General features: G+C 48.4%; 1 protein-coding gene across 22 annotated transcripts in view; it reads right to left on the bottom strand.

Moving 5' to 3' along the window:
* Positions 1–483: 483 nt before the first annotated feature.
* Positions 484–17,505, bottom strand: part of HDAC4 (histone deacetylase 4) — a 248,648-nt gene continuing 231,626 nt past the window's right edge. For all 22 annotated transcript variants that reach the window (XM_075755864.1, XM_075755867.1, XM_075755853.1 and 19 more), the window contains 5 exons: positions 10,313–10,431; positions 8,485–8,618; positions 3,306–3,390; positions 1,421–1,562; positions 484–914 (listed from right to left, as the gene is read on the bottom strand). In XM_075755864.1, coding sequence (XP_075611979.1) covers positions 875–914; positions 1,421–1,562; positions 3,306–3,390; positions 8,485–8,618; positions 10,313–10,431 — 520 coding nt within the window. In that variant the 3' untranslated portion in view covers positions 484–874. The remainder of the gene's footprint in view (positions 915–1,420; positions 1,563–3,305; positions 3,391–8,484; positions 8,619–10,312; positions 10,432–17,505) is intronic.

The following is a 17,505-nucleotide window of genomic DNA, read 5'->3' as shown; positions in this document are numbered from 1 at the left end:
CAACGAACTGCTGTGTTCTTTGTGGTTTGTTGTTTTTTTTTTGTTTGTTTGTTTTGTTTTTATTTTTTTATTTATTTTTTTTTTTTAACTTAAGGCATTGTTCCTCAAACTTCAGAAAATCCAGCTGCACCAAATCCATCAATTAAAAAAAAAAGGCACAAACTCATCTTCAGATGGCTTTGGAGACAATAAAGCCGGCTCCATCTGGGCTACCGTTTCCCCCCTTCTCTTTCCCTTTCCTTTAGATGTAAGACGAGTCCCTCTTTCCCTGTCCCTCCCCGTTAAAAATACACCATCTCCCATTGTTCTGGTTTCCATCTCCCACTGTTCTGGGTTCGACAAGAACGTCGTCGACTCACAGGCAGGCAAGAGCCATTTAAAAAATCCAAGAAATGAAACTACAAGATGGGTCAAGTGGTTCAAGCGGAGATTGCTGAATCGTGGGTAATCAAATTGTAAGCACCAGTTTTACGTTAAGGTCTGTTTGTTTTATTTTCGTATGTGTTGTTGAATCTTTGATTTTCTTTTTTTGTTTTTTGTTTGTTTGCTTGTTTGTTTTTTTGGCAACTCTGCCAAAGACTTCACGGGCGTCGTTCCCCTTTCCGCTCCCAGTGAGGACCAGAGGAAGAGTGCCCAGCGTGTCAGTCCTTTACTGCTCTTCACCGGTATTTTTCTTTTTCGGCAAATATATACTGTAGACACATATAGATATGGAGAGATTTTTTTTTTTTCGGTTGCTTTGTTTTACACCTGGTTGTCCTTCCGTATTCTGGAAAAAACCATGACAGGACACAGGAGTAACAAGAGAAAGCTTCTTGGCAGAGCTTCAAGACGAAGACGAACAAACAGGAGAACTCCAGCTCGAAGGCGAATGCTACAGGGGAGGTTCCTCTTCCATAGGTTCATCATCAGGTCTGAGCAATTTCACAGCCAAAGGGGAGGGGAACGGGGGGAAGAGAGAAAAATCACTTGAGTACAACAGAGTTGGACAATTTGTGGTGCTACGTCTCACACCTTACGTTCCCATCACCTTCCCACCCAGGCAGTTCTGCTTGGCTGGCTCACTTGGAATTAAAACTTCCCACCAAGAATGGTTTTTAGACAATCTTGTTTTCACTCGCACAACGTTAACACTTTTTGCAGCGAAAGCAATATCCTCTCACGGTCCACAACCACGTTCAGCTCCGGTTGGAGCAGCGGGGTCAGGCACAGCGTGCACCATGACACACAGGGTTTCCTGGCACTGCTGTTCTCCTGCGGCCCACCGGGTCTTTAGAGAACCCACGGAGAGCAGGAGGTGCGGGGAACGTGCGCGCAGTGGTTAAAAGGAGACGATTAACCCAGAAGGCTGCCCGCCACGGCTCCTCCTGCCTGGGCAGACTCCGAGACGTGATGATAAGAGGGAAGGAAAGCACCTCACCTCTTCTCAGCTGGCTTCACGCCCACTGACAGAGATGCCATGGCCGTTACCGTCTCCGCCTCCTCGTTCTCGCACTTCTGCGCCTCAACCAGGGAGTAGCCCACCGTGGAGGCGTAACGCTGGAGTGAATGCCAGTACTTGCCTGGGGAGAGAAGAGGCAGTTAGAGCATCTGCACCGTAACCCGTCCAGCACCGCGCTCCCGCCGTCCCAGGTCCAACAGACGGCTGAGACCTGCCTGGGGAACGCTCATCACGCCAATGCGACACGCAACCTTGATCCGTACTCCCTCTCGCTTCGAGGTATGAAAAGATGGCGCTGCTGCGTCTTGAAAAGCTAGGGTTTAAACCCAAAAGGTATCGAGAAAGGTATCCAAAGGGCACCTGCGCAGCCCGTAAGGACACCTAGGATGTCAAACCGGGGCTGAATCGCTGTCCGGCAACAAAAGACGCTCTTCTCCTTTGGCTAGGGAAGCAAGGTGGGAGGGGGGAACTGGATTTTTCGAAAGGACAAACGAGTGCTGGAGGTGAGGATCCAAGCTGCACAGAGGCATACAGCGTCCCTCTACCTTGATGAAAGAGGGCACTTAGGTGATCAAAAAAATAATGACATTTCCTTTTTTTACTTCAAAATCCTCAGAAACTTTTAGACCTCAGGAAAAATACGTGAGAGCGAAGGACGTATTCCAGATTTGAACTGGAGGTCCGCATTCAGCTACTAACTGCCACGGTCTTGCTATGCTTTTGTGAGCAAGTCACCTAAGACTAAAGAAGATGCTCTAAGCTGCATTTACTTTTCATGCCTGCAGTTTGCCATGATAAACATCTTTTTTTTTTTTTTCCCCCCCCAGTGAAAAGAGCACAGAGAAGGCTTCAGAAGGAGAGAATAAAGGATGTTCTCTCAGCCCCCAGGCAGGACACACTGAATTTGCCAGTACCCAAAAAGCCACAGCAAAGCCTGAAAGCAAGAACCTGTACAGCGAGACCAGCAGATGGGGAGGAGGGACTTGTTCTCAAACATCTTTGCCTCTCCCATGCTGGACAGCGGATCTGAGGGTCTTACTCGAAGCCCCCTTTAATTTGCTCTGCTCATTTTAAGGAAAAAAAAATAAAAATAAACACTGACTGGCTCAAGGTGCTGCTAAGGTGTCAGAGTGGTGCCGAGCACTCTCTCTGCAGAGCAGCTTCTGGAAATGGAATTCAAATTTCTAAAGCCACCGGGCATTTTCCAGGGAAAAAAAAATAATACAATGCTTTGACATCTTTTGAGCTCCATTTTTGCCCTATAAAATGGAGACGAGTCCCCTCCAGTTTTAGACCGCAAACCTTTGGGGCAGGAAGACGTCAGGACCCAGCAGCGGGATTCCCATGTTTCTCGGGCTCTTTCACTCCGCCCCCCAAGAACATCCCCAGGAAAGCTTCGACCACAAAGATATTAACCTCCCCAGCTAAATAAACCTCCGACATGAGCAACTTCGTGCAATGCTCTGTTTAACTTTCATCCCTATCCATACTTAACTAACGGATGCCACAACACCCAACGAGATTTATGTTCATCGGAGATCCCTGAATTGCTTTTGAGGAGATAAGGGCACACTCCAAGCGCAGGACAGCCTGTTCTTTACAGAGATCTTAAAGGTTTTAATATAATTCCTCCTCAAGCGCCAAAGCATTTCCCTGAACGGACCGTTCCCCGCGCATCGCTCGATACACTACTCCACGCGCGGTACGAGCGGCTCGCGGCTGCACAAATCCAGTTCACGGTGCAGTGACCAGCGGGAAACCAGGAGGGGGGAACGTGGAGTTGCCAGGATGATGGAGAAGTCAAATGGGGGTCCCTCAGGGCAACCCAACGGGGAACCGGCTGGGTGAACGGGGCTCTACTCACTGTGTATCTCGATTACTTTCTCCATTGAATGCACCGCATTAGCATTTGCTCTCTGCTGGAAAACCTTTTCTGGAAGAGGGTCGAGCTGCAGGGAGAGAAACACCAAAGAAGCGTTATCTCAGGTTAGAGACCAGGCATCAAGTGCAAAGTTTTCACTACTGAAACAAAACAATGCGCAAATAAAAAGGACTTAAAAATACGGTAACAGCCACACTTCTACTCTTCCTCTAAAGAAATTTTTCCAAATACCTATTCCAGTGTATTTATTAACTCTGAACAGGAAAAATCTGTACCCTAAGAGTAAATAGCTGAATTTTGGTACAGAGAAAGCCGCGCTCAGCACGAGCAGAACTGCAGTAGATGGCGATGCCTCTTACCAGCTGCTGGGCCATAGTCTGGCCAGGGCAGAGAGGCATTAGATCTGCACGTGAAGGATCATAATTGGGTATTAAAATCAGGGCTTTCTGATGCTGGCTTCTTTCCTTTGCCCCTTCTGCAAGAAGGTGACAGCAAGAACACGCCGCTGGTACCGAGACTGTACGTTGAAAGGCGACACAGGAAGCCTGAGCGTACCGCAGGTGAGGAGCCGGCGTCTTTCTGGGCTTGGCTGCTTTTATGCCGTAAACGCAAACGGCACGCAGACCGTTTCTGTTTTGCTCGAACGTACGTCCCGTCCCCCCCCAACGTCAGCGCCGCCTTCGTTACCGTTGCCAACACTAAAATATCAAAGTACTAATAACAATTCACTTAACAAGGAACTCGGGGCAGTAAGAGTATCTTTGTTTTGCTAGAGAGAGGTCAGTTAGGAAACGCCACCCTACAGCAGCTTCTCTACGTCCTTCTCCAGTTAGTCCTCAAAGTCCTTCTCCAGTTACCCTGGGGCGAAGCTCTGCGGCGTGGATAAATCCCGCACGGGAAACCCGACAGGGCAGCACGGTGCTGACGGAGTTGCCCTGCGGGACTAGAACGGCCAAGTGTTGGTTTGGATGCAGGTCCCACCGGCAAACCCACGCTGTCACCGGGATGGAATATCGAGGGGTATTTCCCAGCAAAGCAGCAGCCACAGATTAACAGTTAAAAAATAAATAAAAAAATAATAAAATCTATGGCAAAGTTTAACTGCTGAGAGATCTGCTGGCGTGGCAGCCACTCGATGGGCGCTTCACGAGGACTAGGAATCGTTCTGTTCCAGATTTAATAATTACGGACTGCTTTTTTTTTTAACAAATTCTCCACTCTAAAACCAATTCTGGCCCAAACTGGCTTCTGTATGACATTAAGCAAAGGCAAAAGCAATTTCTGGCCCAATCTTTAAGTAAGAGCTTTCTAACGCCTCTCGGTTGATATTGATACAAAGCACGCAACGCCAGGCAGCCCGGCCACATGTGTGAATCGTTTCCATTGCCCGCTCCTCCTCCTGAAATAACGCCCCCAGACAGCAGCCTCCCCTGGAAAAGGAAGGAAATACCTCTGGGCATTAGGCGAAGGTTTTCAGCAACTGCTTAGTATCACCTTCTTGTTTATTCGGGATGTCCGGAGTCTGACAGCGGACACACCTTCGCTACCTCTACGTGACAAATGACAAAGCGTTTGTAGCGGCGACGGGCAGGACCGCGGGTGCTGCCGAGCTCCAGGACCGCGGCCCCCCGTCTCCCTCCCCATCGTTAGCAGCTCCCGCCACGCAGGAGCCCCACACCCCGCTCCAGGCACGGTGCTGCCACGGCTCCTGGCCTGGCACCGCGAACGCTAACGATGCGCCAGTGCTTAAACAGCGGCATCGCTTCCTGGGAACAGCCACCCCACAAACGGCGTTTTCCACGGGGCAGAGGCTGGTTCGAAGGGTGAAGGCTGGCGGTGCCCACGATGGAGCGAGCAGCTCTGCGCGGCTGCTGCCGCCTCTGCGCTCCGGCGCTGTCGGCACGCTGCTGTCGGAGGCCGCCGTGAGTACTGGGAGAGGAACGGTGGCTTACTGGTCTAACCTACCATCCGCACATCTTCCCCGCACCGTGCCTTTGATTTTGCAGCTGAAGTCGTGTTAGTTTTGCACAACTAAACTTGTGACTAAAGCGACGTACGTACGTTTTCAAGCAACCTCGCCCGGCGCTAACTCGCTGCACGTTAAAATAATCTGCTGCAAAGCTAAAGCTCTGTTTTAATTTCCTGGACAGTTGGGAACAAGCCGGCTCTTGCCTTTGCATAACGCTTTTTCCGAAGAGGAAGTTTTGATCTCCGCCAGCGAACGCAGACACTTTGGGGACTGGCACCGTTCCCCTCATTTCCTACCATTTCCCCGCGTTAACTCTGGCACCGCTCTTCAGCCAAACCTCCCCGCAGCCCGTCGCCGGCCGCAGCTGGCTGTCCGTGTGCACGCAGGCAAAATCGTCTAACACGCCGTATATCAAACTGCATCAAAGGGCTGCCGGACAAAGCACCAGCAGTTCCCTCCAACTTCCTTGCATGAAAAAGATTTTATAAAAGGACCTTGATAAAACTAGCGCTTCCTGCTTTTTTGATGTGCAAGTCGGAGAACGTTATGGTGATATTTGCGCAGTCTTGTAGCCCACCTAGGAAAAGTGAGAACAGGTCCATCTTTAAGTATTTTAAAGCGCCTTATAGCTGTCCTGATTCACTGATTGAAAAAATAAAATAAAACGTTCTTTTCGTACGTTTAAGGATCACTATTCGCCCTGCTAAATAAAACCACTCAGGCAGCTGACAACATCCAAGCTATCATGAGATCTCCCCAAAGCCTCGCACTCCCAAACACGTCCGTGGCTCGGATCAGGCGCTTATTTATTGCGCGCAGATCCTCACACCACATTGCGGTCACCCGCCTGCATCGGAGGAGCACGGTAAACGAGAGGAATGACATCCTTCGCGTGTCATTTCCTCCGTCTCCCCTTCCAAGCGCACCCTGCCGTCAGAGCCGGCTGCACCCAACGGCGGATGGAGCTAGAGGAACGGTCTGTGGTGACAACAGTGCCATCAGCTGTCAGCTTCAGAGAGACGGGTGCTGCAGTAAAACCTTGATCGCTTCCATGCTGACGTAGCAGCTGGCTCCCCGGTTTTCGGCTGAGCGCAGGCTGCCATGCCGGATCAGTTCCCCACGCCGACAGCTCCATCAGAAGGGCCTGGCCAAGCACAAGGAGCAGATGCTCTCTGGATGCGTGGAGATGGGATGCTGGATGATTGAAGCAGATGCTTTTGATGAATCCCAGCTGCTTTAGCTCTTGGACTGCGGTTAGTCAGGTTTCTCCTGACTCCAGTTTTTCACGTGGAGTGTGGATACTACAAGACGGAGCACTTCTACAACAGGCTGGAAGTCACACACAGCTGATCTGCACCTCCACGCAGACCCAAGCTCCCTACTCCAATGTCCCGGACCTGAGAAAGGCTGATGGTCACTGAACTGCAGCTGCTCACCACCATCCCCAGAAGTCAGCTCCCACCAGAGGCAGACCCAGAGCTGAAGAACTGCTTGGCTTCTCCTCTCCACGGTGCTGCACCTTCAGGTATTGGCCATACGTCCTCCCTCATCTCCTGCACCAAGGGGTTCTCCAGCAAAGGGTGGTGATGAGAGACCCTGGTCGTGCTCTCCAAGGCAGGTGAAAGCTTTAGGAGGAACCTCCTCCTTTTACCACCTGATGGGCAGGCAGATTTCTCTCCTTGGGACAGAGACCACCACCTTCGGAGGTCTGCTCTACAAGAGGTCATCTCAGCAGGCTCCCTGTGTCCTATTACTCATACCATGGCCTTTGGAGATTTGCTCGTTTCCACAAGGTACTGAGGGTGATCTCTTAATTAAACAGGCAGCCTAAAAAAATTCAAACACGCTACCCAAGCCGTTAATGTTGTCCGAGGTTTTGGAGCCACCCCCAACTTCAATTCGGTGTGGTTGCTTTCCCCGAAGGCTGACATTTCAGCTATACGTAGCCTAAGGACACCACGCTGTCGTTTTAATTCCCGCTATCCATCCTCAATGATTGTTTTGAACAGCTCTGGGAGATGCTGAGCTGGGACCGTGCCCGGGGCTGCAGGCTGAGCAAGCACGGGCTTCTCTGAGCGAGGTGGGAAAGCGATGCAAAGCACCTTTGCAGTCTACCGTGCCCGTCCATGACTCAACCATTTGGACGTTGGTCATCCTCCCCGTGGAAGACAGGTGGCCCAAAAAAAAAAAAAAAAAAAAAAAAGAGGAGTGAACCAAAAGGAGGGAGGCTTGACACAAACAAACCGGTTGATCATACTCAAAAGCTCACAAGTTCTACAGAAATACGCTTCTTGGACAGAAGCGCGTGCAAAGGTACAGGCACAGCAGATGTGCAGGAGCTCCGGTCTGGGAATTCGCTGCCGATAATTGATTTCTGCATTTCTCTGCTGCCATATTTCTGCAGTACACGACCCTGAATTCCCCGAGCACAAAGACACGTCAAATGCCACTGCCCCGAACTTTTTAATTATCAACCACGCTGGAAGAAACGTAGGCGTGAGCTGCTCGTGCAGCACCAGCTGCAGTGGAGGCTCACAGCCGGGCTGCTTCAAGGACGACAGGCGCGGGGAATGAGAATCATTTCTTCCTTTATCCCACTGACACTGGAAGCAGGGGGATAAAAAAAAGGCAGAAAAGCTAAAGTAGCTGCCTCTGTAGGAAAATAGTCTGACCTCCCCGGCAACCAAAAACTGGATTTCCTTGGCGTACTTCTCTGTCTTGCTCTTGCAATCAAACACCCTGGCCTTTCCAGCCAACTTCTGCGACACAGCGACTTGCAGAAGGTAGAAAACATAACGTCAAGGAAAATATACGACTGAGAATAATGTCAAGCAACGCAATGCCAACGCAGCAGGTACAGGCTGCGGTGCTAGAGAGGGGGTCTGCAAAGAGAAGGGAAGTCTTGGTCAACGGCTTCAGGAAGAAATGAAACTAATTGGTTGTTTCCAAAGAGCACAAAGCAAACTACTTGGATCAAATCTAAACCCAAATTCAGTTCTTAGCCGTTTCAATTCTTCTAAGACGGATTGCCAAACGCAGGTAGTTTTTAAACAGAGAAAGCACGTGCTCTTTACACCAAAGGACCTAAAACAATGACAAGAATTTGTCGGATCGACTGTTTTGGAGGATGAGAAGCCCAAATTCTGGGGGGGGGGTGGAGGTGGCGGACCCCAGCCTTGCCTGTCTCCGTACCTCGTTTCCCAGCAAAGCAGAGACGCACGCTTCCGAGGCATCGCAGATGGCCGTCAGGTCGTGGCCTCCTTCGAGGGCCAGGACGACGCGACCCCCGGCCAGGCCCATCAGCTGCTTCGTCAGGTACCCGAAGCCTGTAACGAGGGAAAAGAGGAAATGCAGGAGAAGGGCGAAGGTTGCGGCTGGAATCAGGCTCCTGGCGAAGGATCAAAGAATTATAGGAAGGAATTACATCACATTAAAAAAAAACCCCCATGAGGGATCTGAAAGGACTCAAGGCATAATATAAGCCAGGTTGGATTTTAATATGCTCGCTGCAGAATTCCAGCCACAGCTCCCCGCCGGACCGGCTCAGCCGTGTGTGCCACGGGATCCGTATCTGCCAGGTGAGAGGCAGCGCCATCCTCCCTGCCACCCCTCGGTGCCCTGAATCCATCCTTTGGAAGGAAGGCAGGAAGGAAGGAGGGTGGAAGGAGGCGGCTTTTTGCCCTGCTTTGGAAGATGCAAAGGCAGAGCAGTCCTGGGGGAGGGAGGAGGGGAAGGGGAAATCAGTAAAATTGCTGCCGGTGCTTTCAGATGCGATAGCAGCATCGCAGTGCCCCAGAGATATTTGACATCTAGTTCTTAACAGACGTTTCTTCCCGTATATAATATGCAATAAAAATTCCTGGGGCACCCGGGACTTTGATCATATGACACACAATACATTTCTACCCTTTAAACAAAACAGAACCAAGCTGCGAGGATTTAAAAAATGTGTCCTCAGAGCAACCTTCCCCCTCAAAAAAAAAATAATTTTTTTTTCAAAAAATCATCCAAACAAAAGAAATTCCAGAGCATTTCAACCCTCTGTCCCCGCTCCCTGCTTTCTGTTTCGCAGTGACCCCTGCGAGCGCCTTTGCAAATCGGCAAATTAACAGCCAGATAAAAAGATCCACGGCTGAGCCCGTCACTGTTTCGCGAGAGTAGCAGAGCACGGGAAACTCGACAAGCAGGTAAACGAGACCTTCTCATTACAAAGTGTTTCTGGATATCTTAAATAACTTGTCTCTTGTAAATCTATGTCACTTTATTCTTATATAAAGTTTATAGGAACAGCTACCTTACGAGGTTCTGAAGTTCGCCGCGGAGAATGAGTTCCCCGGCTGAAACAAACTCTTAAAAAATAATAATAAAATCCTTTTGTAAGAAAAACTGTCTTCTTGATTGACTTGAATGAAACAGTGCCAGATAAATCCAGCACAACCAAGGGAAAGGTGGGGAGGGAGGAATTTCAGTGCATCTCTGGGCAATGCAAAACATCACGGGTCCAAAGCAAAAAGCAGGATAACCGCTTGAAAAGGCGGAGAACGCAAATATCCAGCTCCAATTTTTAATACGGTATCCCGAAGGAAGAAATGGACTTCTACTAGGATTGAGAGCAAGGTACACTGTTCGCATCCGGCATTGCCTCTTTCTTGCAATTCTGCGTTAAAAAAAGCGTAACTCTGTAAAGCAGGAGCCGTCTTCTGCAGAGACGTGCCCACAAATGAATGGGTAACTCGCTTATGTAATTTATTTGCGCTCGAAATTCAAGTATGAAATGCTTCAAGAAAGTGAAGGCTTCAGCCAGACCAGAATATATATGGTGCAGGGATAAAACACATGAAAACTCAAAGGAAAAAAAAAAAAAACAACCAACCAAAAACCCGCTGAAGTTTGCCATTGAAATGAAAGATCTGAAAACAGACCCCAAAACGTAAAAACTGCAAATACTGTACTTTAGTCCCTAGGACAGAAGCGATTCACACCAGTTTCGGATCTCTGCTCTTATAAATCCACAACTTACATTTTGCTGAGAGGTTATATCCTCCGAGAGGTGTGGGATGGCCTTCCACCGCATCGAAACCAGATGACACCAGCACAACATCTGGGGCAAATTCATTGGCAATGGGCATTACTACCGTTCTGCAACAACAAAAAAAATTAACAATGGCAGACACGTTAACTTTGGCTCTTGAACAAACTTAAACCATCTCGAACAAATCCGTCATAAAACCTCGTACTATTATTCCACGGTAGCGAAACCCATCTCTTATTTTCTTGCAAGGCGAACACCTCGCGCCGCGGCACCGTTTTAAGGTCAATCTCATGCTAGGTTTTTGGGTTGTTTTTTTTTTTTTTTTTCAGTGAGGTCTATTATTTCCTCTGTCAACAGCCTCACGTTTTGACCAGGGAAATAAGTTGGCGTACGCTGTGCTTCCCATTTGTGATCGTATCTTGCTTTACATACGGGGCACGAGGAGAAAAGAAGGCGGCATCTGGCACAGGCTGCAAAAAAACCACCTGGGAATCCTGTCCGACGGCAACCTCGATTCGTGGCACGTGTCTCCATGTTCTCCTTCGCAATAACTCCAGCACCTGCAAAGCTATGGATTTTTTTTTTCCCTGCTGCACTCCTCCTGACAAGCTGGGAACGTCAGATGGGGCAAAAAAGTTATAATATGCAAATATCCCACCCAAATACACCCCTCCGAAATCTGGTTCCCCATCTTCTGACTTTTTGTTCACCAGAAAACGGACCAAATTGCTTAGCATCCATAACTACTGCCTGCTAAGGCTGGTATGTAAATGAAACAAGAGGTCTGTGCCTGTGGTCTTCTCCCAAAAAAGGTCTTCTCCCTCTGTTTTCTCTCTTCAATCTACTCGATTTCTGTTCAAAACCTACGCGAGGTTGCAAACGCTCCATTCCCCACGGCGAGATGCCAACTGAGTAAAACTGAAAAGTTGAGCAGAGAGCAAGTAAAAAAAAAAAAAGAAAAAAAAAGGTCAAAGCAATGGAGTTTCTTAAGAAACGCGATGCAGACGCCTGCAATCTTTTCGATTCAGAAAGCCCGTCGCAAGCGCTCTGGGCTGATCACCCTTCAGCTCATGCTGGGGTACGCGAGCACGGGCTTCAAAGTTGTCGCAAATTTTTCGGTCGGGCACTGATAACTGCAGGAAATGCTGGAAAAGCGAGGAGCTGCACAGAAGGTTCTAAATCTCCATCTCGAGGCCCTTTATACAAACTAATATTTTCCAAATTATGTTCTTTTTCCATTATAAATCCACTGAATCTTGGACATGTCCCTCGGGTAACCTGACCAATGCCGTCCCGTGCTGGTACTGAAGATGACGGTATTTCCCTGTCCTAGGAACAGCCACTGGCGAGGTTAACTTGCTAAAGCATGAACTGAAGTTATTCGTACACCGGAGCAGAACCTGTGAATGTGTCTGCATATGCAAGAACTTCACTTTTAATGAGTCTAGTCGTTCTGGGATGCTCTGAGCAACGGAAAGGTCTGTTCAGCGCTGAGATCGCTCAAGTGCTACGAAGACACCCATAAAACTTCACATCTCTCGCTGCAACGATGTGAAACAGCCCCAAGACACCTGCAGCCTGTATTGGCCCCAACGCCGATCCATGCTCATGCCATTTTGCCCTCCGCAGAGTTTATTTTTAATGGAGCGTTAAGATCTACCACGCAACGATCTTCTTCCAGCGTTGGTCAAACCCATCGAGTCGCTTCCATTGCGGCCGCTGAGCAGGCAGGCAGGGACACCCGGCACGTCGCAGGTCTGGTCACGGTACTCGGACACCGCGTAGTCAAAAAAAACCCCAAAAACCCAAACCCCGGCCTTCCAGCTTTAATTTTTTGTCAGCTAATTGCCACAGTAACCTAACAGCCTCCTGCAATCTTCCCACCGGCCAGTCTCTGCACACAGACACCTACGCAAAAAGGATCTTATTTTCTTTTAATTCTCACCCAACCCAAAGAGGAATTTTAATTTTTGCCTCAACCGACGTGACTGCGGGATACATTTTGTCCTCAGGGAGACGATTACATAAGGAAGACAACACAGCAGAGGTTTTGCCGATGACTTTACAGTCGACAAAAAATCTCTTCAGTGAAACCCACAGACGTTTTAAGCAGACACCACCTCCTTCACAAAGGACTAAAGCAGCAGTTTCGAAGCAAGTGCACATGGCAGACTTTTTTTTTTTTTCCCCCCTGAGCTTTGAAGTACTGCTGAGCTCTTTAATTTCTAACCGAAGGAAAACTGCTAAAATCATCAGATTTTTCATTTTTTTGTTTTCCCCCCCTCCAAAGTTATGATACCACGGGAGCTGCCCGTACCTCAACCGATGCGCGGCATCACCGTGAGCCGGGCACAGAACAAGCCCAAACCTGCTCCCCCAAGCTGTGGGCACGGTCCGTCAGCGCCGAGCAACCCCGCGGCGGTCAGACACCTCATCCGGGTGAAGCCCAAGCACGAACGCACCCGAGGAGCGGGGCCAGCCGGCGAGCAGCGCGGTGGCGCCGGTGATGCTCGGCTGAAGGTGCCCGCGCGGTGACAGTGGTTGGAAGATACCCTTCAGCGGCACGGGCAGCCCCGAGAGTTAACCGTGAACTCTGTCTGTATAAATTTTAGGAGAGAAAAAGCAGCGATTGCTGGTTAACAGTAAATCAATTTGTGTTTGACAATAGTTAGAAGCCGCCGTTTTGAGGATGTCCAGAGTGTTCTCTGCTGCAGGACGGGGTGACCTTAGAGCCGCAGCTGCTTATCCCTGCAGGGAGCTTCATTCCTGAGCGACTGCGAGCGGTGCTCCGTACGCACGGTAAGTTCTTCTCAGGTCCCCAAGAAACCCGCGCGGGGGATCCCCTGGTTCCCCCTCCCGAGAGGCGGCAGGAGGACAGACCGTGCCGGGGACAGGCGCTGCACGCGTGGGCGTGCTCGGGGGCAGCCCCAGGAGATGCGCAAGACAACGGGGGTGTCAGAATTAAAAAAAAAACAAACCCCTAATGATGCCTTCAGTACCTTGGCCATCGAACCCATCCAACACAAGAGCACTCTCAAATCCAGACCTGAAGCCAGTTCTTCACTCGTGCCTCCTACCCAACCTCTCCTGCGCTGCCCTTTCTAACCTTCTCCTAATTCCGGAATTACACCAGGACTCCAAAGCTGCCGTCCCAGCTCTATCTGATGCTCACCGCGTACGTTAGCAGCTCTATCTTTGGCCATAAAACTTGACCCGGGAGGACCAAAGCCCTCTCAGAACTCCCTCCCTCATTTTTTCCTTTTTAATTGTTAAAAAAAAAAAAAAAAAAAAAAATTCATCAGTGGGCAGCATTTCCAGCACGTCTAACCCAATCTTTTGGGTTTTCATTTTTCTCGTGCCCAGATGGAAACAGCCCCTTCGCTCAGAGCCATCGCAGTAAAGTCCCCAAGATAAAGCAACAGCGAAACTGCAAACAACCCTATGGCTTTGCCCTGCTGCTGATGCCATAAAAAAAGCCGGAAATTCAAATTATTATCAGGAAGGTGAACGGTTTTGTCTGGAACTGGGTCTTTTAACTCATGGCTAAGGTGGCTGCAGAGTTATTCGCCAAGGAATAAAAGAATTGGTAACATTGAATATTCATTCAAGCCATGGAGAATTTTTTAAAACACAAGGGTTACCTTTAAATTTCCTAAATTTTAGGGGGTTGTTTTGTTTGCTTAAAATAAATTCTTTCTTTTGACTCTGAATACAGTTAAGCTGAACAGCTCTGCATTACTCAATCCTGACCGCTGCGAACAGTAGAAACTTCTGATCATGTTCTCCAATCGTTTCAGAGAGAAAAAAAAAATAATTCTATCTATTTTCCAGAAGACTGAATAATTTTTAGTCTGTTACTAGCCAATTCACCCATTAAATGCCTAATAAATGACAGGCAGATTAAACAATCCTACAGAGGATTTTTTTTTTTTTTAAATGCTCAGTTGCAGCGAGCAAATTGGTGAAGCACTTTTTTCAGAGACTCTTTTTCCCCACTGTTGGAGGTGTATATATATATATATCTATTTATATATGTAAAATATAAAAACATTATCCCCTGCTCCTAAGGCTAATCAGCCTCCTGAAGACTCTGGGCTTTGTTTCTGCGAGCAGCCATCTCCACGGGCATTTACTTTGTCAAAAGGGATTAAGAGTTTGGGGGATGAAATCAGTGTCGGGAGAGCATGAAATCTAAAATACAGAAACAACCGTTCCGGACAAAACATCATCATCTTCCCCCCCCCCCCCCCGAAATGGTTTATGGATCGAAGGAAAAAACCCAAAATTCCCCCCCAGAATTGGTTCCTGAACTCATTTAATGCTTTCCGAGAAAGGCAGGAGGAGGGACCCTTCAAACACGATCCTGGCTTTTGCTTCTGGTTTAGGTGGTTTAAATAAAAATAAAACTGTATATGGAATTATAACTGTGGAGGAGACCTCAGGGTAGGGGAAAAAAAAAAATTAACTGCATGAGACAACACAAGCGCTGGAATCATCACGAAAACTTCCTTGAATTTCACCAAGTACTTGCTGTTCTCGTGTCATAAAGAACTAGTCGCAGTCTTTGCATTTTTTCGGCGGGTCTCCTAGCCGGGTTTGCACACCCTCTGCTTTTAAAGCCGTCATGAGGATTTATAGAAGCAAACACGATTTCTGCTTGTATAACACGTTAGAGAACAACAGACTCCGCTTAAACAAACCCCAAAAAACAACCAACCTTGAATTTTACAACCGTTTGTTTCTATAACTACGGAATAACAGCGATGAATACCAATAACGTTTTGATGAGTTAAGGACTTTTAAAATTCTGTGCCCTGCATTTTTTCGCGTTAGAGTTTAATACATTTCTGCCTAATCCGTGAGATCCGTGTTGCCCACATACTTTGGCGGTGAGTTCGGCCGCAGGACCTTCGCCCAGCGAGCGGTCAGCTAAATTATAATGGCATGGTGTCTCGGGCAGGCAGAGCCGCCGCTACGACGGGGTGGAGGAGACCCAAGCTCGCAGCAAGCTCCCCAAATCCCTTCTGCACATCTTATTAGCGACCGGGGTGACGCCACCGCAAAATAAAATAATACAGCAATGGTATCGCCCCGACCTCGAGCCGGGGCAGCCGGCGATTTCAACCCGCGGTGATGAAGACGCTAAAGCGACAAAGCGCACGGTGAGGCTGCTCTCCCGCTGCTTTTTGAACTCTCGCTCTCGCTTTGCCAACGGCTCTGGGCGGCCTTAGCCAACGCCAAGAGGTGCGGCCGCCCCGTCCAGCCCAGCGCCGCGCTGCACGCGGGGGCACGCCGAGACCCGGGGGAGCAACGTTGAGTAGAACAACTCACTGGTGCAAGTTACCGCCCTTTTCTTGAGAGAGTAAAACACCACCGAGACGGGTCTGCAGCGCGGGGATGATGGGATTCATTGGGATTTAGTTATTTGCTCATCAGAAGACTAATTTATGAGGACAATTATCTCAGCTATTATTTCATTAGAGCACACGCTTTTATCAAATCCATACGCCAGCTCATCCTGAAATAGAATAAAAAAACCTGAAAAACACGTTGCTTATTTTTCTTTCGCTCCTTTTATGTAGCAAGAGGGCTTTCTGCCCTAAGAGCAGACAAGCACTTGAAGAGTTAAGGCTTTAAAAAAAAAAAAAAAAAAGAAAAGAAAAAAAATAAAAAAAGTATATCAGTATCTTTGCCTAGCTCAAAGGATTTCCACTGATTCCTCTACAGACTTCAAAGCCTCACAGTTTGGCATTCGGACTGGTTTGAATTAAAGCTCAGTTCTCCACTGTGAGTTTCCAAGTTCACGGTGAAAATGCCGTCTGCTTCTGGAGTTCATTATGGCCAATTTTCTTATCTTTTCTTCATCTGAGGTTTGATCTCCGGCAAACGCAACGTGGCATTCGATGGGGTGGAATAACAAGGTGCTGCCTTGAAGGCATGCATTGTCTCAAGGGGCTAACGCAAGAAAAGAAGAAGAAAAAAAAAAAAAAGAATATATATGACCCATTCCCTTCACTTTCTAACTCTCGAGGGACTACAAATTGCAAACTTCAAAGCGTTATTTGACATTAAAATCAATAGAAAGATTCAGGGGGAGGAAAAAAAAAAAAGTTTTTGAAAGAAGCTGGTTAAGATTTAAAAAGGTCACTTGATAATGTATTATCATGACCAAACTTGGCATAAGATTAAAAAAAAGCTTCCAGTTTAACTTATCGACTGAAGGTGCGCGCACGGGGCAGGCCACGGGAGGTGCTACCTAAGAGGACGAGTCCCGACGTCTCTCAGCTCCCCCAAAAACCCGACAAAATACGGGCTGCGACCAGCTCCAAAACATCTTCCCCAAATAGCTGCAGTCTCCGGGCAAAAAGACACCGGCACCTATTAAGGAACGGCTGGCAAAGGTCGTACCGCGCAGACTGAGCAACTTTCCAGGGGCCTTGAAACTCAATTAATATTTAATAGCAAGTATGTCACCCCGTCACGAGCTACGGGTTCTCTTCCTAATGAAGAGATCGGTCTTGTTGACTGCTGGGATAAACAGACTTCCACCTTGGAGGAAAGCGCTGCTTTCCTGTAACAGGAATAAAACATCGAGACAAATGACAGTTATTTGACTAGATGTTATTTTAAATTGTATACTTTCTTTGAAGGCTTTCTAACAGCAGGCTGAAGAGTAAAAGCTCTTTTTGCTCAGTATAACGGAATACAAATACGTGCACGGGGAAGAACAGAAACCAACGCTCCCAGATTTAATGCTATTCCATGAAGGCGATATTCCATCCGCCTGTCGCCAGAAATTCCCATCCCATGTTTTGGCAAGTGCGCGTGTCCCCGAATTTACGCGGGGTGGCGGCCAGATCCGGTTTGAGGACAGAAAACCACTTCAACCGGTAACTGTTAAAAAAGATGCCAGCTGGGGAGGATGGACCCAGAGAGCACGGGGGAGGCGGGGGGGGAACGGGACAGTCTCTAAGCAACACGAAGCCTCTGTGTCCAGCAGGTCAGAGACCTGTATTTGTTCTCCTGGAAGGAGTATCAGAAAGGCAAGCGGGGTCTCCCTCTGGCATCCCTTCACCATTGCGTTACTTACAAGTTCTCCTCTACCCAGAGATGTGCCGTCGTTCCATCTTGCTCTTCTGCTGTTTCCATAGCTCACTTCGATACCTTCCTTCTCCTGTGCT

This window comes from Balearica regulorum, chromosome 6 (genome assembly GCF_011004875.1).
Source record: "Balearica regulorum gibbericeps isolate bBalReg1 chromosome 6, bBalReg1.pri, whole genome shotgun sequence".
NCBI lineage: Eukaryota > Metazoa > Chordata > Aves > Gruiformes > Gruidae > Balearica > Balearica regulorum.
Note: the sequence above shows the minus strand (reverse complement) of the source record. Positions and strands in the feature narration are given on the sequence as shown.